The sequence below is a fragment of the Microcebus murinus genome, chromosome 18, assembly GCF_040939455.1.
Source record: "Microcebus murinus isolate Inina chromosome 18, M.murinus_Inina_mat1.0, whole genome shotgun sequence".
Taxonomy (NCBI): Eukaryota; Metazoa; Chordata; class Mammalia; order Primates; family Cheirogaleidae; genus Microcebus; species Microcebus murinus.
Genome location: NC_134121.1, coordinates 19,712,716 through 19,740,559, shown reverse-complemented (window position 1 = coordinate 19,740,559; position 27,844 = coordinate 19,712,716). Strand labels below are relative to the sequence as shown.

The 27,844-nt window shown below is 40.6% G+C and overlaps 3 protein-coding genes and 1 non-coding gene across 4 annotated transcripts in view; 2 read left to right on the top strand and 2 right to left on the bottom strand.

Annotated features, from left to right (window-relative positions):
* The window catches only part of YWHAE (tyrosine 3-monooxygenase/tryptophan 5-monooxygenase activation protein epsilon), a 51,226-nt gene extending 33,747 nt beyond the window's left edge, over positions 1-17,479 (bottom strand). The window contains exon 1 of the mRNA XM_012740635.3: positions 17,345-17,479. Coding sequence (XP_012596089.1) covers positions 17,345-17,408 — 64 coding nt within the window. The 5' untranslated portion in view covers positions 17,409-17,479. The remainder of the gene's footprint in view (positions 1-17,344) is intronic.
* On the top strand, positions 1,597-1,731 carry LOC142862333 (small nucleolar RNA SNORA48). Its single transcript, XR_012913397.1, has one exon. It is a non-coding gene; the product is annotated as a small nucleolar RNA SNORA48 (small nucleolar RNA).
* SERPINF1 (serpin family F member 1) overlaps positions 5,985-27,844 on the top strand; it is a 351,983-nt gene continuing 330,123 nt past the window's right edge. The window contains exon 1 of the mRNA XM_075994269.1: positions 5,985-5,988. The gene's annotated coding sequence lies outside the window, so the exon portion shown is untranslated. The remainder of the gene's footprint in view (positions 5,989-27,844) is intronic.
* CRK (CRK proto-oncogene, adaptor protein) overlaps positions 17,345-27,844 on the bottom strand; it is a 66,950-nt gene continuing 56,450 nt past the window's right edge. The window contains exon 4 of the mRNA XM_012740633.3: positions 17,345-17,782. The gene's annotated coding sequence lies outside the window, so the exon portion shown is untranslated. The remainder of the gene's footprint in view (positions 17,783-27,844) is intronic.

Sequence of the window (27,844 nt, the reverse complement as noted above, 5' to 3'; positions counted from 1 at the left end):
CAACAAAGTGAGACTCTGTCTCAAATAAATAAATAAATACATACATACATACCTACCTACCTATAGATCAAAACGCCCAACAAGGAGAAATTCTTAGGAATGCATTTGAAAGGGAGAGGGGAATTCCTAACTATCAACTAATCATAATGTAACACAAAAGTACACAGGCAAAAAAAAAAAAAAAGTACACAGGCAGACACAGGGAAGAGTGATGGGTAACAAGCTATGAAGCTACAGTGAATAAAGGAAAGAAACACTAAGTCTATAAGATATATAATATAACCCTAAAACAAGATAGCTAATTTGTATTTTTTTTTTTTTTTGAGACAGAGTCTCACTTTGTTATCCAGGCTAGAGTGAGTGCTGTGGTGTCAGCCTAGCTCACAGCAACCTCAAACTCCTGGGCTCAAGCAATCCTCCTGCCTCAGCCTCTTTAGTAGCTGGGACTACAGGCATGCGCCACTATGCTCGGCTAATTTTTTCTATATATATATTAGTTGGCCAATTAGTTTCTTTCTATTTATAGTAGAGACGGGGTCTTGCTCTTGCTCAGGCTGGTTTTGAACTCCTGACCTCGAGCAATCCGCCCACCTCGGCCTCCCAGAGTGCTAAGATTACAGGCGTGAGCCACCTCGCCTGGCCTGTATTTTAAAACTCAGATTAAGCTAGGCACAGTGGCCCATGCCTGTAATCTCAGCACTTTGGGAGGCTGAAGCAGGAGGAAAGCTTGGGGCCAGGAGTTTAAGACCAACCTGGGCAACACAGGGATATCCCATCTCTAGGAAAAAAAATAACAAAAATTAGCCAGGTATGGTGGTGTGGGCCTGTACTTCCAGCTACTCAGGAGGATCCCTCTGAATTCCAGGTTTACAGTGAGCTATACTCCAGCCTGGCAACAGAGTAAGACCCTGTCCCTTTAAAAAAAAAAAAAAAAAAGTCAAGTTAAATTTGATTAGCATTTTACAGATTAGAACTTTAAATCTGAAGTTAAGGCCCAGCACAGTGGCTCACACCTGTAAACTCAGCACTTTACGAGGCTGAGGAGGAGGATTATTTGAGTTTAGAATACTGCAAGAACCTGTCTCTATAAAAATAAGAATTAAAAAATAAAGTTAAATATTTCATCACCTGCAAGGCAATAGTAACCTCTACTGCACTTGGGCAAATACAGCCACACAAATATAACCATCACAAAACTAACAGAAAAAAAGCTTTGTGTTATTGCCATATATAACCTCCAATAACCTCAAACTCAGGATCTCTGACAGTATGTTATCTGCTGAAAAAAATTGCTGACACAACCTCTAGAAGGGAGCTTCAAAAGGTCATCTGGTTGAACCAGCTGCACATCCAGAGATATCCATTAAATTTGGAATGCAGACCAAAAGTCTAAATTTTAATAAGTACACAAGTGATTCTAATTCAGTCAGATATTTCAGAAACAATTTCAGTGGTTCTCGACCCTGGCTATATATTAAAATTCCCTGGGAAGGTTTTCTTGTTTTAAGGTGACCTAAGTGAACAAACCAAACATTTTTAAAATTTTCATGATAATCTGGCTATAATGGTCCAACTTTTGTTTTAAAGAGACAGGGATGTCCCAAACCTGGGTAGAGTGACATCTGGTTGGTGGTGCCCATCTTGTATCAGCCAGGAACAAAGCAACCCCTTGTTTATCCCAGCTTGGCTTTTTGTTTGTGCCTATGCCTGGTTCATGCCCTGGTCACATGAAGAAAGAAAAAAAAGAAAGAGAGAGAGAGAGACAGGGCACTCTGCTGCCCAGGCTAGAGTGCAGTGGTGCCATGATAGCTCACTGATGCCTGAACTCCTGGGGCTCAAGCAATCCTCCTACCTCAGCCTCCCAAAGCACTGGGATTATATGCATGAGCCACCGGAACTAGGCCTAAAGTATCTTTTCTTATATTCACATTTTGATGAGGGAAAAAGGTAAGTTATTGAGTAACATGTTATTTCTATGAAAGAAGCATTAAGTGCCTATCACTTATACAAATGAATGTCAGCAAATAGTTTTTCATATCAAAATCTCCTAAACTCAAATTTTTCTTAATCAATGGTGTTTCATGGTATAATTAGCATTTTTATCTGTTATGTAAAGTGACACTGATGGCATACTGCAGTCAATATAAATAAGGTATGTTTTATGCTTAAACATGCATAGGTACTTGAGCAAAGAAAAAATTCTGAAAGGAGATATAAACCATTAACAATAGTTGCTTCTGGCAGGATGCAGTTTTCATTATTTACTTGATATAGTTATACTGTTTGATTTTTACCTTTAATTTTATCTTTTGTAGTAAGATAATTAAAACAGAAGTGAGGAAGTTGCATTTCACATTTTAGTTAAAGTTTAAAAATTTAAATGTACAAGTTTTGTAGCTAAAAAATTTTTGCGCTGCATTTTTTTTTTTTTTTTTTTGAGACAGAGTCTGCCTCTCTTGCCTGGGCTAGAATGCCAGGGGGTCTGCCTAGCTCACAGCAACCTCAAACTCCTGAGCTCAAGTGATCCTTCTGCCTCAGCCTCCCGAATAGCTAGAACTACAGGCACATGCCACCATGCCCAGGTAATTTTTTCTATATATTTTTTGTTGTCCAGCTAATTTCTTTCTATTTTTTGTAGAGATGGGGTCTCACTCTTGCTCAGGCTGGTCCTGAACTCCTGACCTTGAGCTATTCTCCCTCCTTCACCTCCCAACAATTGACAGGCTTTTAAGCGTGAGCCACCACACCCAGCCTGCACTGCATATTCTTAAATTGCTGATACTATCAACTGATAAACCCCTTTCAGAAAAAAAGTTGGCGCAGTAGCTCTCACACCTGTAATCCCAGAGCTTTTCGGTAGGCTGTGTGGGAGGATCACTTGAGGCCAGGAGTTCACCAACCTGGGCAACATAACGAAACAACGTTTCTACAAAAAATAAAAAATTAGCCAGGTATGGTTGTTCCTGCTTGTAGTTCTAGCTCTACTCAGGAGAGTGAGGCAGGATCGCTTGAGCTCAGGAGTTTGAGGCGGCAGTGAACTATGATGATGCCACTGCACTGAAGCTGGAGTGACAGAGCAAGACAAAGGAAAAAGGAAAGGAAAGTAAAAAGAAAAGGAAGAAAAAGAAAAGGAAGCAAGCAAGCAGATTATACATGTCAAAAGACATGTTCATTTATTTTTGACTAGCAAACCCACTTATCAGAATTCTCCCGAGCAAATAACTCAAATTACAGAAAGTTGTACTTTCGATATATTTTATTGCAGTGTTACATATACTAGCCAAAAACTCAAAATAGCTCATTACTGGATATGTTATATAGCCAATAAAGACATTCACAAGCAATTCACGATGTAAAAAAAAGTCCATGTCACAAAATTCAGGCAGATTTAAAGATGTTTCTATAAACATAATGAAATGGTAAAAAATCTACAAAGAAAATACCAAGTATTATGCTTTTTCTTTCCAGTATATTACAGAATACATACAACTATATTGAAAAAATACAGAAAACATACTAAATAAATATTTTAGGTGAAAAATATCCAAGTTGCCCAAGTTTATTTTATTTTATTTTTTTTGAGACAGAGTCTCACTTTCTTGCCTAGGCTAGAGTGAGTGCCATGGTGTCAGCCTAGCTCACAGCAACCTCAAACTCCTGGGCTCAAGCGATCCTCCTGCCTCAGCCTCCCAAGTAGCTGGGACTACAGGCATGCGCCACCATGCCCGGCTGATTTTTATATTATATACATTAGTTGGCCAATTAATTTCTTTCTATTTTTATGGTAGAGACGGGGTCTCGCTCAGGCTGGTTTTGAACTCCTGACCTTGAGCAATCCGCCCGCCTCGGCCTCCCAGAGTGCTAGGATTACAGGCGTGAGCCACCGCGCCCGGCCCCAAGTTTATTTTAATGCAACTTAATGAGCTTTTTAATAATGGCTGTCCTCCAAATAAACAATAAGTAAATAAAAAGAATTCTCTGCTTCATAGAAAAAAAAAATTTTTTTTTTCAGACAGAGTCTCACTCTGTTGCCCAGGCTAAGAGCACTATAGCATCGGCCTAGCTCATAGAAACCTCAAAGTCCTGGGCTCAAGCAATCCTTCTGCCTCAGCCTCCCAAGTAGCTGGGACTACAGGCACACACCACCATGCCTGGCTAATGTTTTTCTATATATTTTTAGTTGGTCAATTAATTTCTTTCTATTTTTAGTAGAGATGGGGTCTTGCTCTTGCGTAGGCTGGTTTCGAACTCCTGACCTCTAGCAATCCGCCTGCCTTGCCCTCCCAGAGTGCTAGGATTACAGGCGTGAGCCACCACGCCGGCCTATAGAAATTGTAAAATCCATTTCAGATGTTGTCTTCCTTTCTTTTTTTTAATTTTTAAGACACAGAGTTCACTATGTTGCCCAGGCAGGAGGTCAGTGGGTTATCCACAGGTATGAACATAGTACTCTATAGCCTAGAAATCCACTCCTGGTCTTAAGCAATCCTCCCATCTCGGCCTCCCAAGTAGCTGGGACTAAAGACGCAGGCGGCACCCAGCAATCTCACAATCTTTAAATTTAAAAAGCCTGAATGATGTCAAATAAGGACACAAGAGAAAAATATATATTTTAGTACTTTAAATTACATCTTGATTAGTAAGTCTACTTGCTAATCTGTCCAGACTTAACCTGAGAGCCTTTAAAATAGTTGCAAATCAAACATTCTCCTAATCTGTCTTCAAAGTCATACACAATAAAATATACTGCTAAACAGACTGCTACTAAGGTCCCAAAACTCTTTTAGCTTTTAAAACGGAGAAAAGAAAACAGGGAAACAATATTTATGTAGTGTGATAGACAAGGATAAAAGGTAAAGGCACAATGAATAAAGAAATGTTGGAAGCATTCTGAAATGAGAAAAGGTAAAGGTTAAGAAGAAAACTGCAGCAGTAAGATGAAAGCAAAGACACCATATTAATGATGTACATTTATTAAATGTTGAGAAGAAAAAATTCAACAGCAACTGCTGTAGAGGAATAACTTTCCTGTGATTACTCCCCCATACCTCCAAAGTACATGCCTGAAAAGTCTAGTACTGAAAAGGTACATTAAAAAAAAGGTCCTGGGCCATATTGCTATCAGTAAGTTACTATGAGCCTCTCATCTAGCTCTTTATAAAGCCTTAGTCCCATATATCAAGGAGTTACAGTGGTCTTTTTCTCATGCTCAACATTGTTTAGGCCAGGCACAATGGCTCACGCCTGTAATCCTAGCACTCTGGGAGGCAGGGCCAGAGAATCGCTTGAGTTCAGGAATTTGAGACCAGCCTGAGCAAAAGCACAACCAGGTCTCTACTAAAAATAGAAAAACTTAGCAGGTGTGATGGTGAGTTCCTAGAGTCCCAGCTACTTGGGAGGCTGAGGCAAGAGATAATAGCTTGAGCCCAGAAGTTTGAGGCTGCTGCAAGCTGGGCTGACACCACAGTACTCTAGCCCTAGCCCTGGACAACAGAGCAGGACTCTGTCTCAGAAAAAAACAAAACACTGTTTAACCTCTCTATTCCTTGATTTAAAAAAGTAACATCTTAACATACTCAATGCTCATGTGAAAAAGCTTGTGAGAAGTCAGTCATGGCCTAGTCTGATTTCAAAAGGTAGAAACAAAGAATCTCACAATGTGGGAGGGAAAAGGAAAACAGCACTTCTTTAAAATAAATATAGAACAGTATGAAAAATTCCACAATAATGTGTAAGATTCTACTGGTTAAAGCATATTACTATTGCATAATCAAATAAATCCAAATATTTTCTTATAACTACATTTATCAACTATTAAGAAAGAATAACAACTGAAACCAATCCTCTTCTGAAAAAAGAGGCAGTGGCCTTTTCCATTTTCCTTATCCTGACAATTAACAAAAAAGGGTAAATTCCATTCATTTGTTTGAAAACAAAGTAGTATTTTAATGTACCACCTTTTCTCCAAAAGGACTGAAGTACTTGGGGGTCCCCATATTGCACAGTTCCAGAAGGAGTTGTACAAGTGACCCTGAGACTGCTGCATTAAAAGAACTGCAAACAGGCCTGTAATCCTAGCACTCTGGGAGGCCAGTGGGAGGATGAGGCGAGAGGATCGCTCAAGGTCAGGAGTTTGAAACCAGCCTGAGAAAGAGTGAGACCCCGTCTCTACTAAAAAAATAGAAAGATACTGACTACCTGTCCAGGAGAAAAAAAAAAAAATAGAAAGAAATTAGCTGGACAACTAAAATATATATATAGAAAAAATTAGCCAGGCATAGTGGCGCATGCCTGTAGTCCCAGCTACTCAGGAGGCTGTGGCAGAAAGATTGCTTAAGCCCAGAGTTCGAGGTTGCCCAGGCAACAAAATAAGACTCTGTCTCTCAAAAAAAAAAAAAAAAAAGGCTGGGCGTGGTGGCTCATGCCTGTAATCCTAGCTCTCTGGGAGGCCGAGGCGGGCGGATTGCTCAAGGTCAGGAGTTCAAAACCAGCCTGAGCAAGAGCGAGACCCCGTCTCTACTATAAATAGAAAGAAATTAATTGGCCAACTGATATACATATAAAAAATTAGCCGGGCATGGTGGCGCATGCCTGTAGTCCCAGCTACTTGGGAGGCTGAGGCAGGAGGATCGCTCGAGCCCAGGAGTCTGAGGTTGCTGTGAGCTAGGCTGACGCCACGGCACTCACTCTAGCCTGGGCAACAAAGGGAGACTCTGTCTCAAAAAAAAAAAAAAAAAAAAAAAAAAGAACTGCAAATATAACAAATCTTAAGGAGGTGGGGGAGGGAGAGGGAAATAAGGAACCAGAAAACTTAGAAAGTGAAACTAGGTAAAATCAATTTAGGTAAATACAAAAAACAAAACCAGTCTTGAAGAAAGTATTTATGTGCAGTCCCTCAATAATCCTGACACTTCCTAAAAAGTCTTAATGCCTTTTAGGTACATTCAGGCCTCCTCTCACCTTCTAGGCCTCCCAACCACCTTTTAACATCAGATTGAGCCATATGAAACCATCATTTTTGGAAGTCAAAAATGACTGATATTGTCCGGGCATGGTAGCTACTCAGGATGCTGAGGGCAGGAGTTGGAGGCTGTGGTGTGCTACTACAACAGCCTCTGTGAATAGCCACTGCACTCCAACCTGGGTAACACAGCGAGACCCCATCTCTACTGATATTGGCAATTTCACAAAGTAGTTCAACCTTATAATTCATTAAACACAGGTAGAAATATAAACAGAAATCTGAAGAATGGAGGGTTTCTCTAGCAAACCGACCAGTACCTGAGTTGATTGCAGTGGAATCCAAAGCTGCAGATTTAATCCACAGCTGTACTTATATGTTTTATAGCCCACCACCCTGCTGGTCACAAAATATAAAAAGTACCTGGAGTGTTACAGGGCCTGGGTGGAGCCTGAAAAAATGTTTCTGCCTGTAAACCCATTATATAAAATCACTTTCAGGACCGGGCGCTGTGGCTCACGCCTGTAATCCTAGCACTCTGGGAGGCCAAGGCGGGCGGAGTTCGAAACCAGCCTGAGCGAGACCCCGTCTCTACTAAAAATAGAAATTAATTGACCAACTAAAAGTATATATACAAAAAATTAGCCGGGCATGGTGGTGCATGCCTATAGTCCCAGCTACTTGGGAGGCTGAGGCAGGAGGATCGCTTGAGCGCAGGAGTTTGAGGTTGCTGTGAGCTAGGCTGACGCCAAGGCACTCACTCTAGCCTGGGCAACAAAAGTGAGACTCTGTCTCAAAAAAAAAAAAAACAAAATCACTTTCAGAAAAGAAATTCCTGGTTCACACCTGTAATACTAGCACTTTGGGAGGCCAAGGCAAGAGGTGGGAGGATCGTTTGAGGCCAGTAGTTTGAGACCAACTTGAGCAACATAGTGAGACCATGTCTCCACAAAAAATAGAAAAATTAGCCAGGCACAGTGGCATGTGCCTGTAGTCCTAGCTACCCAGGAGGCTGAGGCAAGAGGATCTCATGAGCTCAAGAATCTGAGGTTGCAGTGAGCTATGATGACACCACTGCACTTCTAAGCTGGGTAACAGAGTGAGACCCCCACCTCTAAAAAGAAAAGAAAAAGAAGAAAAAAGAAATCCCTCTTATACAGGTCTGAGAGAAAGTAATCTGTCTAAAAGGGACACGTGTCAAGAGATATAACCTAGGCTAGACAGACTACCCCCTCCTAAATTTAATAACTCCTAGTCAAGTGCTAGGTTCCATCATGTCTTCTTGTTGCCTGTCCACTGGAAAGTGTACTCAATCCACATACCGTTCTGTCCTTTACATATATGAAAGATAACAGTGAGAAAATTAAGCCAAAAGACTGTTCAAAGCAACTTTTAAATGATAAAACTAAAATGTAATAGAAGAAATAGAACCTTGAGCAGTTTGGGCTGATGTCTACATACAACGAGTACTAACCCTTTGGACTTGGATGTCCAGTGTGACTCGACACGGTCAGCAAAAATTATGGAGATTAAAATTACTCTTTGAATGTATCAATAATTTGAAATATAAAAAAATCCAAATAAATAGGTTTGTATGAAAAGAAACTCCAGTTTTTTATTCTACTGCCGTGCTTTGTAAAATCTGGGGTATTTAAAAAATTAAATCTCGAGCAGAATAAAGGAATCAAGAAAAAGCAAGCGAGTGCAAAGGGCTACAGTAGAAGGGAATCAGCTTTGCTGTGAAAACAGACCTGGCTGAATACTAGTAATGTTCCCTTTCCTCAAGTACTTACCCCTTATCTGTAAAATGGGTGGAACCTATATGGGGGGTTGTTTGGATAATTGAAACAATGGTAAGCACTTAGCATAGCAGTCAATAAATAGATGGTATTATTGTTACAGGGTTTTATTATCAGCCAATGAAAATAGTCCTTTTAAGAGGTTTTTCAATTTCTTAGTACCATTTTATACCAGTAGTCAATGAATTAAGTAGCTTTCTACAGTCTTTATTTAATATGGGACAGAGACCAACACCTGATATAGTACTCTCCATACAGCAGACACCATTGTTGTTACTAATTCAAATTAACTCTTACAAACACTAACAGAATAATTCTGAAAGCATTTATACATTCACTAGAATATAAGCTCCTTGTAGAGATCTTTTGTCTAATTTGTTCAATGGTGAATCCCAAGTGTCTACAACCGTGCCTGGTACATAGTTGGCACTCAATAAAATTTGCCAAATGAGTTTAAAACTTACTTTTAATACTTTGAATATTAAGGTTTTTCAAAACATAATTTTTTTTTTTTTTTTGGAGACAGAGTCTTGCTGTGTTGCCCCTGGCATTAGCCTAGCTCACAGCAACCTCAAACTCCCGGGCTCACGCAATCCTCCCGGCTCAGCCTCCCAGAGTAACTAGACTACTGGCCAGGCACATGCCACCATGCCCAGCTAATTTTTCCTATTTTTAGTAGAGACAGAATCTCGAACTCCTGAACTCAAGCAATCCTCCGGCCCAGGCTCCCAGAGTGCCAGGATTACGCCAATGAGCCACCGTGCCAGGCCCAAAACACAATAATCTTGGTACTCAATTATGTACAATTTTTCTTCCTCATGTACCAATGTAAACAAAGGAGCTTGTCTTCCCTCGAAAATTAACTCACACATTCCCCATCAAGAGGAAAATACAAATTGTTCAGCCTTCTTAAAGAACTTTAAAATCTCTTTCCCAATTAGGGGCTGCTACGTAAAAAAACAACAGGCAATCTTTTACCCAGATTCTATAATTTTGACTGCAGAAAGGAGTTTCTCCCATCAGTCTCAATATGGGGGAGGGGGAACACCTCTTACTCCACCAAAACAGATTTTTTCTCTCAGAATTTAAAGGGATATTTCCTCAGGCAGCCAAATGTGTCTGGCTGTAGTAAAACCAAAAAACTGAAGCTCCAATGAAAGTAGAGGTGGAAAATAAGAAGCTAGGGAGATAAGTGACCTAAGACACTAAAGTAGGGAAAAAGGGGGAGCCTCAAGAGTCTAAATCTCTTTTTACAAGTTTTATAGAATTAGAAGCAACATTTAAACAAAAATCTTAAAATTCTGTTTTGAAATACTCAGGAAGAAAATGACCAGAAATAATCCTTCCATTGATAGTTTAGTAGAAGGATTATACTACACATTCAGATTTATTAACCATCTGACTTGTTTTCTGAAGTCTTTCATGAGCCAAGAAACCCTCATCAAAATTTCAGCACTTTTACAGTATATTTTAACATTTTTAAAAGTAGTTTATTTTACATAGATGATTTCATATTCATGAATGAATGCCTTTTGAAAGACATACAAAACTTTAACTGTCTTGATGATGATGATATTCTCTGGTCAAAGAACACACAATGTTCTTGAAAATTCCACGGTAATTCTATAATAAATTTTTACCACCTATTTTACGATTTACCATATTATGATCAAATATAATTAATGAATCCCACAAATTCTTAACTGTAACACGTAATATTTCAACACAAAATTGATCACAATGACCATTCCAAGGTCCTACAAAGTCCTCAAATGACTAGCCAGCAGTATTAATAGCTTTCTATTGATCAGAACCCATTTACTGCCCAAGGCTTACCCTAAGCCTTTAGGATTACATTTCACAAAACTGATCACACGTAATACCATTATTTTCATAGTAATCTGAGACAGCTAACATGCAAATATTCTACCACTGATTTCCATTTTCATATCAGGGAAATTTCATCCCAAATCCACAAACAAAAAGTGTTACAGTTGCTAAGGAGAAATAGTCTCAATTATTAATCTGAAATTAATGTCAAAATAATTACATATCAACTCAAACACATGACAAAAGTATTGCTTGGGCATAAGTAACTTAGACAACTTTCACTTTCTTGATATGCAAATCTTCAGATATTAAGGATTTTTTTTGAGACTATTTCTTTGTATAGGTGTTACTTAAGGACTAAGCCCAGAAGAGTACACTTGCTAAGAATAACTCCGAAAGGTAGGTTATCTCCTTTTTTTTTTTTGAGACAGAGTCTCTCTTTGTTGCCCAGGCTAGAGTGAGTGCCATGGCCTCAGCCTAGCTCACAGCAACCTCAAACTCCTGGGCTCAAGCAATCCTTCTGCCTCAGCCTCCCAAGTACCTGGGACTACAGGCATGCACCACCATGCCCAGCTAATTTTTTCCTATATATATCAGCTGGCCAATTAATTTTTTCTATTTATATTAGAGATGGGGTCTCACTCTTGCTCAGGCTGGTTTCAAACTCCTGAGCTCAAGCAATCTGCCTGCCTCAGACTCCCAGAGCTAGGATTACAAGCATGAGACCCGCCAAGATCTCCATCTCTTAAAAAAAAAAAGTTACATGGTAAAAAAAAAATTTTTTAATTTATGGGGGGAAAAAATTATGAGCTTAGGACACTGTTGATAACACCTAAGTCTACTACATTTTTAAATATGGAATTAACTCAAAGTAGACACAGCAAAACCAACACACTTGGCTTTGACACTATCAGTCAGATTGAGTAGCTGGTACATCAGCAAGCTCTATTTTCAGCAACCACCATATCCTTGACTTTTCCCATTCAATTATGGGGACTAGGGGGGCTGGGAGGCGGAAATGTTTTTCATACTATGGAAAAGTATGGGGTATAATACTTCTTTATCTTATGTTCTGCCAAATGCTAACTTCATTTGAGAAAGAAAAAAACCAATCTTCTAGGTATTAGATTTAAGATATTTGTGTTAGAGGGATGAATAAAGTTTAGGAAACTTTTATATGAATCTAAATGAGAAAACTAGTAACAAATGGTCTCAAGTAGAATAACCATAGGGCAAGTTTGTAGCCCTGGACAATCCCATTTATGCCTGCTGTTCCAGTTTAATTATGAATTAGTACATCTTTTCAAGATATCCTCATTTGGATGCTAAATTATGATAACCCTTTATTATTACTTGCTACAATCTAATAAATTTCAATGAACTTCTGAAATTGCTCCCAAGGCAATGACTAGCATGGACATTTAATTAATGAGCTCAAAACAAAGTTACAATGGTAACGTAATCTGTCAATTTGGAGTATTTAATTGTAGCAAACTGCTAACTGACCATTTCAAAAACAGTAAAAAGAACTATTTTTTGTTGCTGCTCCTTACTATCCCTTAATGCTGCAGTCCTCAACCCAACTCCCCCCCCTTACCATGGCCAGTTAGGAACTAGGACACACAGCAGGAGGTAAGCAGCAGGCAAGCAAGGGAAGAGGCTTCATCTGTATTTACATCCTTTCCCCAACACTCACATCACCACCTGAACTCTGCCCTCAGTCAGACCAGAAGCAGCATTAGATTCCCATAGGAGCAAGAACCCTAAGCTTGTGAAGGATCTAGATTGCGCATGCCTTATATGAGTCTATGCCTGATGATCTAAGGTGGAGCCGAGGCAGTCATACTAGCACTGGGGAGTGGCTGCAAATACACATTAACCTTAGCAGAAAGGTCTGACTGCACAATAAATGTAATGCACTTGAATCATCCTGAAACCACCCCTGAACTTCACCCTGTTGAAAAACTGTCTTCCATGAAACCAGTCCCTGGTGCCAAAAAGGTTAGGCACTGCTGCCTTAATGGATTCCATCTGACATCTATCTAAGCAACTATGTGGAGCAACATTTGTGAATCATTTGCCAACCGTTGCCCCACCCCACCCCCACAAAAGTTTTATGACTACATCATTAACAGTATCTGTTAAGACAAAAGTGGGGGAGGGAACATTTGAAAAAAGTATTTTACAGAAATGCTATGGCACCAGTCATATCCCAGTACAGACACTATAATAAACCATGGTTTTTAAACAAGAACCTGTATGTGAACACACATTGTGAGATTACCTAAAATTCCAATTTAACTTCATTTCTTGTGCCTTTAAATGGGATTTTATTTTTGAAAGAAAGCACCAGCTTTCTTTTTAAAAAAAGTGAGAAGATATTTTACCTACAATTCACAACGGATTATTCACCATAAACATCAAGATATTATTATTTGAAACAACTGCTAAGGAAACAAGTATACCTATTCTTACTCCCTACACACCCAAAAGGCACCACCTTATTTAGTTAGACATAGGTCTTTTGTGAATAGCAAAGGAGAAAAAGTACTGGTCTAAAGGTCAGCAGACAGATAAATTCTAGCTTTACCATTTAATAGGTGACTAGTCATGTGATCATAGAAAAAAAAAAATCACTGTACCTTCTCAAATTCACATTCTTGAACCATAAAATGGAAGCAACACTCTACCTACTTCAATCTTATTATATTAAATAAAAATTCTTGTAAAAGCGTTCTGTAAATTGCAAAGCTCAATGTAAATGTTATAATATATAAATATGTATAATATAAAGTTCAAAAATTTAGCTTTTGGCCAGGCATGGTGGCTCACACCTGTAATCCTAGCACTCTGGGAGACCGAGGTGGGAGGATCGTTTGAGCTCAGGAGACCAGCCTGAGCAAGAACAAGACCCCATCTCCACCAAAAAAAACAGAAAGAAATTAGCTGGACAACTAAAAAAAAATATATATATATATACACACACACACACATACATAAACACACATATATATAAAAATTAGCCGGGCATGGTGGCGCATGCCTGTAGTCCCAGCTACTTAGGAGGCTGAGGCAGGTAGATCACTTGAGCCCAGGAGTTTGAGGTTGCTGTGAGCTGGGCTAATGCCACAGCACTCTAGCCCAGGCAAGGGAATGAGACACTGTCTCAAAAAAAAAAAAAAAAAAAAAAAGAAAGGAAAGGAAAGGAAAGAAAAGAAAAGAAAAAAAGTATGTCTGCTTGTACTTATTGACTTCAAAATTTGCTCAATTTTAGTACTTGCCATAAGTTTTCTTTCCTATACCATAGAGTTCAAGCTCAGACCTTTTCATATAAAGGTGCCTAGGAATGTCTACAGTAGTAAGAATTTACCCATCACCTCAAATTGCATGATTCATGATTTCATTGTATCCCAAAGTTGTGTAAGAAGAGAATATGCCCAATACTATACAAAAGTTTAAAGTATACTCAAAAGAGCATCTGCTTCAAATACAGGCTAAAAGCTATCTGCAGAAAGGCTTTTTAACATCTTTATTACCCAATTCAACTATGCATTTAGGTCGGAGAAAAATAAAATTTATTCTGGCCTATAATTAAAGAATTGGTAGTTAATCTAAATGCTTTTAAATTCATTGATAAAGTTAATTTACTATTACCTATTTTTTCCTAACAAGACATGTAATTAAGGGATTAATTCAGTGAGCTAGAGGTGAAGCTCTGGTGTTTTAAAAGGACCATTCTCAAGTGACTAAGAGATGCATTCACGCTGTTGATGCACTCACAAAGTGACCATCAAAACTAGATCCCCATCTCCCATGAAGCCAAGAAGATTAGGAAAGGACAAAATCAGCAACTACCCCACAAACCCAAATGTACTTCATGTCGCCCCTCTGCTACCCCCCAAAATGAGGAAAGTATTCATTTTCCCCATCTATTCCCCACTTTTCTGTACAAATCCATAAATACGGGACAGTAAGATTTGGTTCAGGAACACTAAGAGATGATGGACTTGCTTAATATGGCTACAAATAATATAAAAACAATTCCTCAGACTACTGGCTTGTTAAAAGTGATGGGATGCTATTTTTAATCTGCAAGGCCCAGGCTCAAACTTCAATATTTCCTATTTGCAAGCCAAAATTGTCCTTTTCCTGAAACAGATTAGCTCTCCCTCCAGTATTCCAATCCCCCAGGATAGAGTTAAATGAGGATACAAAGAAGTTTAGAAACTAGGTTCAACACAGCATGCAAAATAAAAGATAATCCTACTGTAGTAACATGGAGAAAAGAGAAAAGGGCAGTTGGCAAGCCAACATTTATATATCCAAGTACCCAAAAAATAAATCATGCCAATGCACTCTCACTTTCTTCCACTCCCTACACCTGATAAATTTTATTGGGTGACTAGAACTATGTGATCACTTTTTGTCACCACAAACAAAGCTGAATTACTGGACTCAAAAGAGGAATGGACACAGAAGCTGATTCCAGGTGATTCTCCTCTGCCTTTCCACTGAATCCCCCCACCTTATGCCCCAATAGTCACAGAAGTACCTCCTCACCTGGTAGGTCCTATTTCCTTCCCTCATTAGATCCAGAAGGGGACACCCAATATTAAAAACTGGAATGATATGGTTCTATCTAAAGAGTTCTACGTTCAATAACCAATAAGAGCTTTGCTTTGGTCAAAAATCCTCAGCACTTGAACCCAAAACATGGTTATCACTAACCTGTCATTTACTTGGAAGCTACAATCATAAGCTTTCAAATCGGTTTTAAAAATAAAAGACCTTCCTTCACATCCTTTTTGATTATCACAACAAGTTTACTCAGAGCCTAAATCCCCACAAAACAGAAAGCATTCAAATAATAATTTGTTTACTCCCAAGGGCACTAGTAGATTAAGAGGGAAACCTATTTGGGGCACAAGGGGGAAGGGATATTTCCATTACAAGCACACCTACATTTGTTTGATTTTTAAACACTCAAATAAAGACAAAGCTGACCTTGAGCTGTACTTCCCCATCTTATTCCCCTCCCCCTCCCAACGGGAACCTTGTTCAATACAAATAGCAATTTAAGAATTTACAAGACGAAATTTAGTTCAGTATCTTTCCTACATTTGCGTTCTAGAGGTCTTTTCTCAAAACATTCAAATCCATGAAATCTAATTTCTGATAATACACTGGGACTAGCCCTGAGGTTATTCACATGACCAAACTGGCATTTCAAGGAAAGCAAAGGCCCTATATAACATTTTTAAATATAAATGGCTTAATTAGGAAAAATCTAAGGTATAATGTTACCTGACTCCCACCTTGTCTTACGCCACCCTACCCGACCCCACAAAAGCATTAAAACCACAGGAACCACATATATGATTTTTTGTTTTTTGTAATACTACGGTAGTATACGTGTGAGGGTAAAACTCAGGTACATGGGTCCAAAATGTGGAGGAAAGGATTTAAAAACTGTCGGGGACTTACGAGACAGGCACAATGGACATTTCAATAAAGTTCTGGAAAACGACTGAAGAACCTTTAAAGGTAATGGAGCAAGAACAAAGAAGAACTACTGGTATTTGTATATAAAACCATTTATAAAATGCAAAAAGGAAAACAGGATCTCCTACATTCATAATCCAAAAACCCAAGCCTCAGCTGAGTGCTTGGAATAGGTTAAGATCCTGAACAAAGTACGTACACGCATTCCAAGGCTGGGGAGTCAACCAAAATACACTAAACTAAACACTATTCGAAATAACTTTAATTTTCAACAGGTCTATTAGTCAAGATGGTACATGTAAACAGTAAAGTCATCATTTTTACAAACTGATAGGCTGAGGCACGACCACTGCAAATGCTAAAACTAAGAATCATAGTCCCCTTGTCTCCTGTTCAACGTACTATCCACCAGAACCCACTGCTTATGTAGCTAGAAAAAGACTAAAGGAACTTCGAGCTCTCTGGGATAAGACCGAGGAAAAGGAGCGTGAGTGAGGTGTTTCTGGACCTTCCCAGAAAAAGGCTAGCTTGAGAAGCCCAAAAATCCTCACTAGAAGGTGTGCTGGCCCTTGGGAAAGAAATCCAATCGCAGCATCTCAGCTTGCCTCCGCCCAAAGATGAACTGCAGTGATTCCCTCTCTCTCCTTCCCCCACCATCCCCCAAGACTGCCCCCCACCACAAGCCCAAAGAAGCCCTCCGCTAGCTAGTGTTCTCCTTTGTGAGACTCCACAGCCGCCGCCCCACACTGGGCCTCCGGGGAAAAGCCACCGCCCCCACCCGCCATATTTCCCTGAAAGGCGCCCGCGATACACCTCCTAGTCTCCACTTTCTACCATGTGGGGGGTGTTTCTTACCCCTTGACCCACCCAACTGTTCTCCATGTCCCAAGACTGTCCCTGTAGCTCCCCTGGGGATTGTTCACCCGGAGACAGCACCCGCCATCTCCTCCCCCTCCCCCGCCCCAGGACTCGCCCTCCCCCCCAGCCGCCATTTTACAACCAACTCCTCCACCCTATCGCCTTGGTCTCCCGGCTAGCGAGTGTCTGCAGCTAAGGACAGCAAAGGGGTCAAATTCCTAGGCCTGGAGCCTCCCATCGCTCCAGGAGCTCACAGGCCATTTCCTGCTTCCCGAATCCAAGTCCCCGGGCCAGGCTTGGAGACGATGCCGCCATTTTGTCTCCTGTTCCCGGCCTCTGTGGGCGGCGGCAGAGGGTCCGAGAATTCCAGCCCCCCGTTGCCCCCCCAACTCACCGTCGTATCGCTCAGCCTGCTCGGCCAGCTTCGCCTGGTACACCAGATCCTCCCGATCATCCATAGCGGCAGCGGCTCCGGCAGGGTCTGCGCGACGGATGGAAGCAGATAGCGTCTCCGACTCTCTCAGCCTCTCGCTCCGTGTCCGGGCAGCAAAAATGGCGGCGCCTCAATCCGGGACTTCCGCCTGCGCACGCGGACAACTGCTCAGCTCTATGGCAACCGCTCCCTGGCAACTGGCGCGGGGGGCGGGTCCTGGAGCTCGGCGCCCGAAGAGGCTGGAACCAGCAAGACGCCCCTCCTCCCTCGGTTCAGCAGGCGCCCGAGCACCGAGGCGGGAACTGCGACTACGGAGAAAGACGGCTGCCCCGAGGGAGCGACTGCGCCTGAAGAAGCCAGCGAGAGAGCCTGGGCCTCGACTGAGGGCTGCGGCCTGACCTGAAAGAAAAGAAAGCGGAGGCTGTAACGGTTTTTGTGATGGCAGGTCTTCCTCACCGAAATCAGCTTGTTCTCCCTCCTATCTTGCCCCAGTTTTCTTGGCCAAGCCCATTCCTGGGCCTTTTTCAGGTCCTTTTAAAGCTGGGGTAAAGAATTGGGCCCTGCTGTAGTTGTCAGGGAAATGGGGGCAACAGTTTTCATGCCTCAGCTTTATGCTCACACACTGTGATCTTTTTCTTCTGCTCCCCTGTAGCCCTCTTTCTCCCCTTAGGCCCACCATGGATAGAAGCAGGGAAATTGCTAGAAGAGTCTGGTCTGGAGTACAGGATACAGAGGAGCTGGGCCAAGATCAAGTTGAGATTGAGGAGGCAGGAATAACTTGTTGGAAATTGCTTCAGGAGGGCAAGGACCTTATCAGTTTTGCTTCCCAGCACCTTATACTCAGTAAATACCTGTTGCACGACTGAACCTTAAGTAACAAGAACATAAACTGTGTTGTCCACATTAGATGTAGAATAAAAGGTAAGTCAGAAACAAATTATGAAGAGCCTTCAATAGCAAGGAAGTTTGCATCTTTTTTTGTTTTTTAAGAGATGGAGGTCTTAATGTGTTTCTCAGGCTGACCTCAAACTCCTGAATTCCTGGGCTCAAGGGATCCTCTTGCCTCACCCTCTCTAGTAGCTGGGATTACAGGTGTGGGCCACCTCCCTGGCTTTGCATCTTATTTTGTGGCACAAAAGGGAACTGTTTTGTGATGGTTGTGGGTAGAGGATGACACCATCATAGTCTTACTTTAGAAAGATAAATATTGCATATCAATGATTTAAAAGGATGATAAATGATCAGGCTATTATAGTAATCTAGGCAAAAAGTAATAGATGGTAGCAGTGAGAATAAAAAGAAAAGACAAATACGAATAGCACTATAGAGAGAAGCCATAAGAGTTTGTAGCTGATCAGATGTGGAGATCTTATGAGGGGGAAAAAATAAAAATTGACTTTCCATCTTCCCACCCTGAGTTGCTGGGATGAGTGGCAGTACCATTACCAAAAAGTAGGAATGGTAAGAAGAGTTGCTGATGGAATGCTGAGAAACACATGAATTCCTTTTAGCACTGGTTGGTTCTGAGGTATCTAAGGATCACCCATATAGAAATATGGAGTTGGAAAAGGGGACTGCCATTCCAAAAAGAAGGGAGGGTACCATAGAAGCAGCTAGGGGGCCAGGCCCAGTGGCTCATGCCTATAATTCTAGCACTTTGGAGGCCAAGGTGAGAGGATTGCTTGAGGTTCAGAGTTGAGGAACAGGCTGACCAAGAGCAAGATTCCATCTCTACTAAAAATGAAAAAATTAGCCAGGTGTGGTGGCATACACCTGTAGTCCCAGCTACCCAGTAGGCTGAGGCAGGAGGATCACTTGAGCCCAGGAGTTTGAGGTTGCAGTGAGCTATGATGATGTCACTGTACTCTACCCAGGGCAACAGAGTGAGACTCTATCTCAAAAAAAAAAAAAGAGAAAAAAATAAAAGCAGGGACATTACTACTACCTTGCACAAATAATAAAAAACTTATTCCTAGCACTCTGGGAGGCTGAGGCAGGAGGATTGCTCAACGTCAGGAGTTTGAGACCAGCCTGAGCAAGAGCGAGACCCCATCTCTACTAAAAATAGAAACAAATTAATTGGCCAACTAAAAATATATAGAAAAAATTAGCCAGGCATGGTGGCACATGCCTGTAGTCCCAGCTACTCGGGAGGCTGAAGCAGAAGGATTGCTTGAGCCCAGGAGTTTGAGGTTGCTATGAGCTAGGTTGATGCCACAGCACTCTAACCAGGGCAACAGAGACTCTGTCTCAAAAAAGAAAAACTTATAAGAGAGTAGTTAGAGTTCTCCAGAAAAAAAAATAATAGGATATATAAAAATATATATAAAAGGAGATTTATTATGAGAGTTGGCTCACGTGATTGTGGAGGCCAGGAACTCCCATGAACTTCCCTGATATGCAAGCTAAAGACGAAAACTGGTGGTGTATGTCATTCTGAGTACAAAGGCCTGAGAACCAGGAGCTGTCATGTCCAATGGCAAAAGAAGGTGGACATCTCAGCTGGAAAAGACAAAATTCACCTTTCTTCCACTTTTTTGTCCCACCTAGGCCCTCAATGGATTAGCTGATGCCCACCCACTTTGGTGAGGGTAGATCCTCCCCTCTCAGTCTACTAATTCAAATGCTAATCTCTTCTAAAAACACTATCACAGGTATACCAGAAATAATGTTTTATCAACTATCTGGACATCCCTTAAACTAGTCAAGTTGACACATAAAATTAACCATCATAAATGGTATACCAACAAATTGGATAACAAATGAAATGGACAAAGTCCTAGAAACACATAAACTGTTGAAACTGACTCAAGAAGATAAATAGACCTATCACAAGTAAGGAAATTTAATCAGAAATCAAAAACCTCCCAACAACTACAGCCATACCACACGGAACAAGCCTCCTCAAAAACCTCCCAACAGCACAGCAATGGGAATATATTTAAGGCCACTGAACTGTACCCTAAAAAAATGGTGAAAATCATAGATTTTATGTTATGTATATTTGACCACAAATATATAAGAAAAGAAATTGGCAGGAGTCCACTTGCTCAAGGCTTCTTGGGTGTGGCTCTAGGAAAAAAAAAATTAAAAAAAGAAAAGAAAAGAAATAGGCAGGAAAAACAACAACAACGAAAATTCCAAGACCAGATGGCTTCATCGTTGAATTCTACCCAAATTTTTTTTTGAGACAGAGTGTCACTCTGTTGTGCCAGCTAGAGTGCTGTTGTGTCAGCCTAGCTAAAAGCAACCTCAAACTCCTAGGCTCATGAGATCCTCCTGCTTCAGCCTCCTGAGTAGCTGGGACTACAGGCATACACTACCACACCTGGCTAATTTTTTCTATTTTTAGTACAGACAGGGTCTTACCCTTGCTCAGGCTGGTCTCCAGCTCCTGAAGCTCAAGTGATCCTCACACCTCGGCCTCCCAGAGTGCTAGGATTATTAAAGGCCTGAGCCACTGCACCTGGCCTCATACCAAACATTTAAAGAAGAATCCACACCAATCCTCAACTGAGCAACGTATTGAGAACCTGTCTCTACAAAAAGTAAAAGAAATTAGCCAGACATGGCAGCTCATGCTTGTAGTCCAAGCTATTATGCTTGGAAGACCGAGGCAGAAGGATTGCTTGAGCCCAGTTCAAGGCTGCAGTGAGATATGATCCAGCCACTACACTCCACGCTGGCCAAGAAAGTGAGACCCTGTCTGTCTCTCTTTTCTTTAATATGAAGGGGAAGGAGTGAGAAGGGGGGTTCAATTGTCTTTTCTTTTTTTAAGACAGAGTCTCACTGTGTCAACTCAGTAGAGTGCAGTGGTGTCATCACAGCTAACTACAACCTCAAACTCCTAGACTCAAGTGATCCTCCTGCCTCAGCCTCCCAAGTAGCTGGGAGTACAGGCTTGTGCCACAACGCCCAGCTAATTTTTCTATTTTTAGTAGAGACAGGTCTCACTCTTGCTCAGATTGGTCTCAAACTTCTGACCTCAAGCAATCCTCCCACCTCCACCTCAAAGAATGCTAGGATTCCAGGCATGAGCCACCAAGCCCAGCCAAGATCCTGTTTCTTTCAAAAAAAAAAATAGAAGAGTAGGGATCCCTTCCTAACTCATTCTATTAGATCAGCATTACCTGGTTTCTAATAGCAAAGCAAGACAAAAACAGTACAAGAAAAGAAAATTACAGGCCAATATCCTTTATGAATGTAAATGCAAAAATTCTCAAGAAAATACTAGCAAACTGAATTCAACAACATATTAAAAGAATTACACGCTATGATCAAGTGGGATTTATCCCAGGAATGAAAGGGTGGTTCAACATAAGAAAATCAATGTAATTAACACCGTACATCAGTAGAATGAAGGGAAAAAAAACACAATCAGCTCAACTGATACCAAAAAAGGCATTTAACAAAATCCAACATCTTTTCTTTTTTTTTTTTTTTTTTTGAGACAGAGTCTCACTTTGTTGCCCAGGCTAGAGAGAGTGCTGTGGCATCAGCCTACTCACAGCAACCTCAAACTCCTGGGCTCAAGCAATCCTGCTGCCTCAGCCTCCCGAGTTAGCTGGGACTACAGGCATATGCCACGATGCCCGGCTAATATTTTCTATATATATTAGTTGGCCAATTAATTTCTTTCTATTTTTATAGTAGAGACGGGGTCTCGCTCTTGCTCAGGCTTGTTTCGAACTCCTGACCTTGAGTGATCCTCCCGCCTCGGCCTCCCAGAGTGCTAGGATTACAGGCGTGAGCCACTGTACCTGGCCAAAATCCAACATCCTTTCATGATAAAAATAAATAAACTAGGAATGGAAGAGAACTTCTGAAATATGATAAAGGTTATATGTGAAAAACCCACAGCTATCAGGTTATTATGTATGAAATGTCTGATTTCCTTAAGTACTAAGTTTGACAGTTGATAACTCTGACATTTCATTTTGACACTTCCTGTTTTATTTTTATTGTAAAGGTACATCCTCAGTCTTTCAAATGCATGATGTGGTATCTGATCATCTTTCAAATTTTTTTTAGAGTAATTTTTGTGAAACCTTGAATAAGTCAAAAATGCATGTTATTTTCGAATATGAGTTCTGTTGTGGAACCAATGCAGCACAGACAGCTCGAAATATTAACAAAATGTTTGGGAAGGATGTGGCTAATGAATACACAGTATGTCAGTGGTTGGAGAAGGTCCATTCTGGTTATTTTAATCTTGAAAATGAGCCATGTGAGTGACCTGAGACCAAGGTGGACAATGATGAGCTGAAAGCTGTAGTGGTGGTGAATTCATCTCAACCTAAGCATGAATTAGCAGCAAGATTTGCCATTACTATTCCAACAATATTGGACCATTTGAAACATATCAGCAAGGTAAAGCTGGATAGATGGGTACCGCATGAATTAAACTTTGAGTGTGAGAAGAGACATCGTCTTGAAGCTTGCCGTCCTTTGCTGTCACCACATAAAGGCAAACCATTTCTACTCCTCATTGTTACATGTGATGAAAAATGGATTCTTTTTGACCATTGCAAGCGTTTGACAAAATGATTGGATAAAGATGAAGTGCTGAAGTAGTCCAAAACCGAATATTCAACCAAAAAAGCTAATGGTGTCTGTTTGGTGGTCCAGCACTGGTATTATGCACTAAATGGTATTCATGAAACCTGGTCAGTCGATTACAGCCAATGTCTACTGCAACCAATTGGACAAAATGATGAGGATGCTTGCAATTAAGCGGCTGAGATTGGTTGATAGAGACAGGGCAGTCCTCTTGTAAGACAATGCTTAACCACATGTCGCACAAACAATGCTGCTGAAACTACAGAAGCTGGGCTTGGAAACTCTCTGTCATCCACTGTATTCACTAGACTTTGCACTAACTTAACTACCACTTCTCCCAGGCTTTGGACCACTTCTTGCAAGGAAAAATATTCAATTCTCAAAAAGTTGTGGAAAAACTCCTTTGGCTATTTCATCACCACTCACTCCCCAGGCTTCTTCACTGCTGGCATAAACAAGCTACCATTAAGATGGCAAAACTGTGTCGATAGTTTAGGCGCACACGTTGATTTATTGTACTGCTTCCTGTTTAAGATATAATAAACTACACTTTTAATTGGAAATTGGACATTTCATATTTAATGAATTTAATAATATCATGTTTGGTGGTGAAAGACTGAAAGCTTTTCCCTGAAGATGGTGTACAAGACAAGATGCCCTCCTTTGCCACTTCTATTCAACTGGTACTAGCCAGAGCAATCAGGCAAGAAAGAGAAATAAAAGGCATCGAAATTGTAAAGGAGGAAGCAAAATGAATCCTGTTCACAGACATGATTGATCTAATATGTACAAAATCCTAAAGAATTCACACGAAAGAACTGTTAGAACTAATAAATTCAGCAAAGTTGCAGGATACAAAATCTATACACAAAAATCAGTGGTATTTCTATACACTAGCAAATGAACAGTACAAAAAGAAAATTAAGAGAATAATTCTGGCTGGGTGCAGTGGCTCACACCTATAATCCTAGCACTCTGGGAGGCTGAAGCAGGATGATCACTTGAGACCAGGAGTTTGAGTTTGCAGTGAGCAATGATAACACCACTGTACTCTACCTGGGGTGACAGAGACTCTGTCTCAAAAAAAGAAAAAAAATTCTGGCTAAGTGCAGTGGCTCACACCTGTAATCCTAGCACTTTGGGAGGTTGAAGCAAGAGGATCGCTTCAGACTAGGAGTTCAAGACCAGCCTGGACAACAGCAAGACCGTGGTCTCTACAAAAAAATAGGAAAAGTAGCCAGCCATGGTGGTGCATGCCCGTATTCCCAGCTACTGGAGAGGCTGAGCAGGAGGATCACTTGAGCCCAGGAGTCTGAGGCTGCAGTGATGACACCACTGTACTCTAGTCCCGACAACAGAAGGAGAGCTTGCCACACACACACACACACACACACACACACACACACACACACACACACACCCCGCGCCAAAAAAAAAAAAAGCAATTCTATTTACAGTAGTGTCAAAAAGAATAATGTAGGGGCCGGGCGTGGTGGCTCACGCCTGTAATCCTAGCACTCTGGGAGGCCGAGGCGGGCGGATTGCTCGAGGTCAGGAGTTCAAAACCAGCCTGAGCAAGAGCGAGACCCCGTCTCTACTATAAATAGAAAGAAATTAATTGGCCAACTGATAATATATATACAAAAAATTAGCCGGGCATGGTGGCGCATGCCTGTAGTCCCAACTACTCGGGAGGCTGAGGCAATAGGATCGCTGAGCCCTGGAGATTGAGGTTGCTGTGAGCCAGGCTGACGCCACGGCACTCACTCTAGCCTGGGCAACAAAGTGAGACTCTGTCTCAAAAAAAAAAAAAAAAAAAAAAAGAATAATGTAGTAATAAATTTAACCATGGAAGCAAAAGACTTGTACACTGAAACCTACAAAACATTGCTGAAAGAAATTAAAGAAGACGTGGAAATGGAAAGACCTCATGTACTTTGTGGATTGGAAGATTTAATATTGTTAAGATAATAGTACTACCCAAAGCGATCTGCAGATAATACAATCCCTATCAAAATCCCCACAGCATTTTTTGCAGAAATAAAGTGCAGAAACTAGATTTGCTGACCTCTAGAAATCTCTTCCACCTCTATAGGACACATCACAGTAGTTAAGGTCGTAGCTGAGGTCCAATGGCTACTTATTGCCTGTACAATGGGAGGAAATTACTAAACTCCTTTATGCCTCAGTTTTCTCACCTGTAAGTTGGGAATGGTATTTTCCTTATATCAATGAGAATTAAGTGGGAGATTACATGAAAAGTCCCTGCAAACCAATGAGTGTTAGCTATATTTATTAATGTTTCCATGGTCCAAGCTTGAGTGAGAATCAGAAGAAGTTAGTGTCACAAAATATAATCGAGAAGAGTTTAAAAAATAAGGGGTCTGTCACTCGTATTAAATTCTGCAGAGACCTAAGTAAGATTAGCACTGAGGAAAAGCCATTGGATATAGCAATTAGGTCATTAGTGACCTTCAAGAGGAGTTTCGAAAGCATGTTGGAAGCCAGACTGCATTTGGTTGAAGCACAGAAGAAGGCGAGAAAGAGGAAGCGGTAAGTATAGGGGTCTCAACAATAGGAATGAAGAGAAAGAGTGTGGTAATTTGACAGAAATGAGTGGCCAGTAGGGGTGGCCAACTAATGGATTTGGTCCACATGTTCATAAAACTGACCCTTCCCTACAAAGAGAGCTCTGCTGCCAGGTTGATTACAGGGCTGTTACGGCAATGCAGAAATTAGGAGTAACCACCTTTTACCTTCCGGATCTTCTCTGTCTCAAAGGAGCTCCGGAACAATCTCCCAAGACTAGCTGCAGTCTATGCAAAGGTGCCTCTGCCTAAGAAACTGCTGAGAAGGCAGAAATATTAAACCCAGATTGATTCTTTAACTGTACTGCGTGTTCTCCCCATAAACAGAACTAAAAATGGCAGAAATTGTTGATAGGGCACCAAAAATATAGAGAGAAACATTTTTGATTTATCATCTTAGATTATAAATAAATATAAAAGATCATGGTGCTGTGCTGAGGTAGCTTTCAGGATATGGTACTGCCTGCATTTTCCCCCGCTGTGGTGTTAATGGACACTTCACATTCTATTAAAAATTCTTTACAGCAATCACCAGGTCATTAGGATATACTCTCAAGTATAAGTCTCCCAATGTTATTGAAGAATTTGCTTTAATAGAGACAAGAACTTACTTGACCTATCTTGACTAGAGTGTCCATAGGTACATGGCAGTGTACTAAGCACTATGAGAAGGAAATAAGATGTCTAAAAAAATACAATTAGTCATTGCCTCAAGGAATTTGCAGTTTAGTGCCTTTTTAAAGAATTGTCATCATCACTGTGTTTTAGTTTGTAAAAATAGGCTTATTATTTTTCTTTTATACCTTTTAAACTTGTTTTATTTTTTAACTATGTATATATACTGCCTTTATAATTTAAATATATAAACATTCACTCACATGAAAATCTCCCACACTGTATATTTAAAAGTCAACAATGCCGGGCGCGGTGGCTCACGCCTATAATCCTAGCACTCTGGGAGGCCAAGGCAGGCGGATTGCTCGAGGTCAGGAGTTTGAAACCAGCCTGAGCAAGAGCGAGACCCCGTCTCTACTATAAAAATAGAAAGAAATTAATTGGCCAACTAATATATATAGAAAAAATTAGCCGGGCGTGGTGGCTCATGCCTGTAGTCCCAGCTTCTCCGGAGGCTGAGGCAGGAGGATTGTTTCAGCCCAGGAGTTTGAGGTTGCTGTGAGCTAGGCTGATGCCACGGCACTCACTCTAGCCTGGGCAACAAAGTGAGACTCTGTCTCAAAAAAAAATAAAATAAAAGTCAACAAATAAAATTACATATTCAGTATTATTGCATTGTTAAAAATACAGTTAAACCTACAAAAAGATACAAAAAATATATCAAAAGAAGGTTAAAATGACTTCAGTTTAAGAATTACAGGTGTTTTTTTAACTGATTCTATATTTTCATAAATGTCTTTATATATTGCTTTTAGAGGATAACAAGGTGAACTAAAATACATTTGTATAGTTAGATTTATAGAGGTCTTACATATTTCTGGCCCGGCGTGGTGGCTCACACCTGTAATCCTAGCACACTGGGAGGCCAAGGGGGGTGGATTGCTCGAGGTCAGGAGTTCCAAACCAGCCTAAGCAAGAGCGAGACCACGTCTCTACTATAAATAGAAAGAAATTAATTGGCCAACTAATATATATAGAAAATATTAGCTAGGAATGGTGGGGCATGCCTGTAGTCCCAGCTACTCGGGAGGCTGAGGCAGAAGGATTGCTTGAACACAGGAGTTTGAAGTTGCTGTGAGCTAGGCTGATGCCATGGCACTCACTCTAGCCTGAGCAACAAAATGAGACTCTGTCTAAAAAAAAAATAAAAAATATTTTAAAAGGTGAATGTTGACTCTTATTGGATGCTTTTTCAGGCTGTATTTTTAAAAACTATGGTTTCTTCTTTAGTAAGTGTAGTTAATTAATAGATTTCCTAATATTGAACCATATTTGCATTTCTGGAGTAACTTTATCTTAGTTTTTATTTATTTATTATGCAGAGACAGGATCTTGCTAGGCTGGTCTCAAACTTCTGGGCTCAAGTGATCCTCCCACCTTAGCCGCCTGAGTAGCTGGGACTACAGGTGCCTTGCCACTGCTCCTGGCTTAGGTTTTTATATATTTGTACCAATATAAAATAGAGTCAGATTCTGTCAAATCTGTAGAAGAATGCTTTTCAGTACTGAAAGTAAAAACTAGTTGAATAAGCAGTAAAAGCAATAAATAAAATATGCAAATAATTCATATATGAGGAAATTCAAGTGGTAAATAAATGGAAATACATTTATTCTCACTGATAATAAAAATATTGAAATAT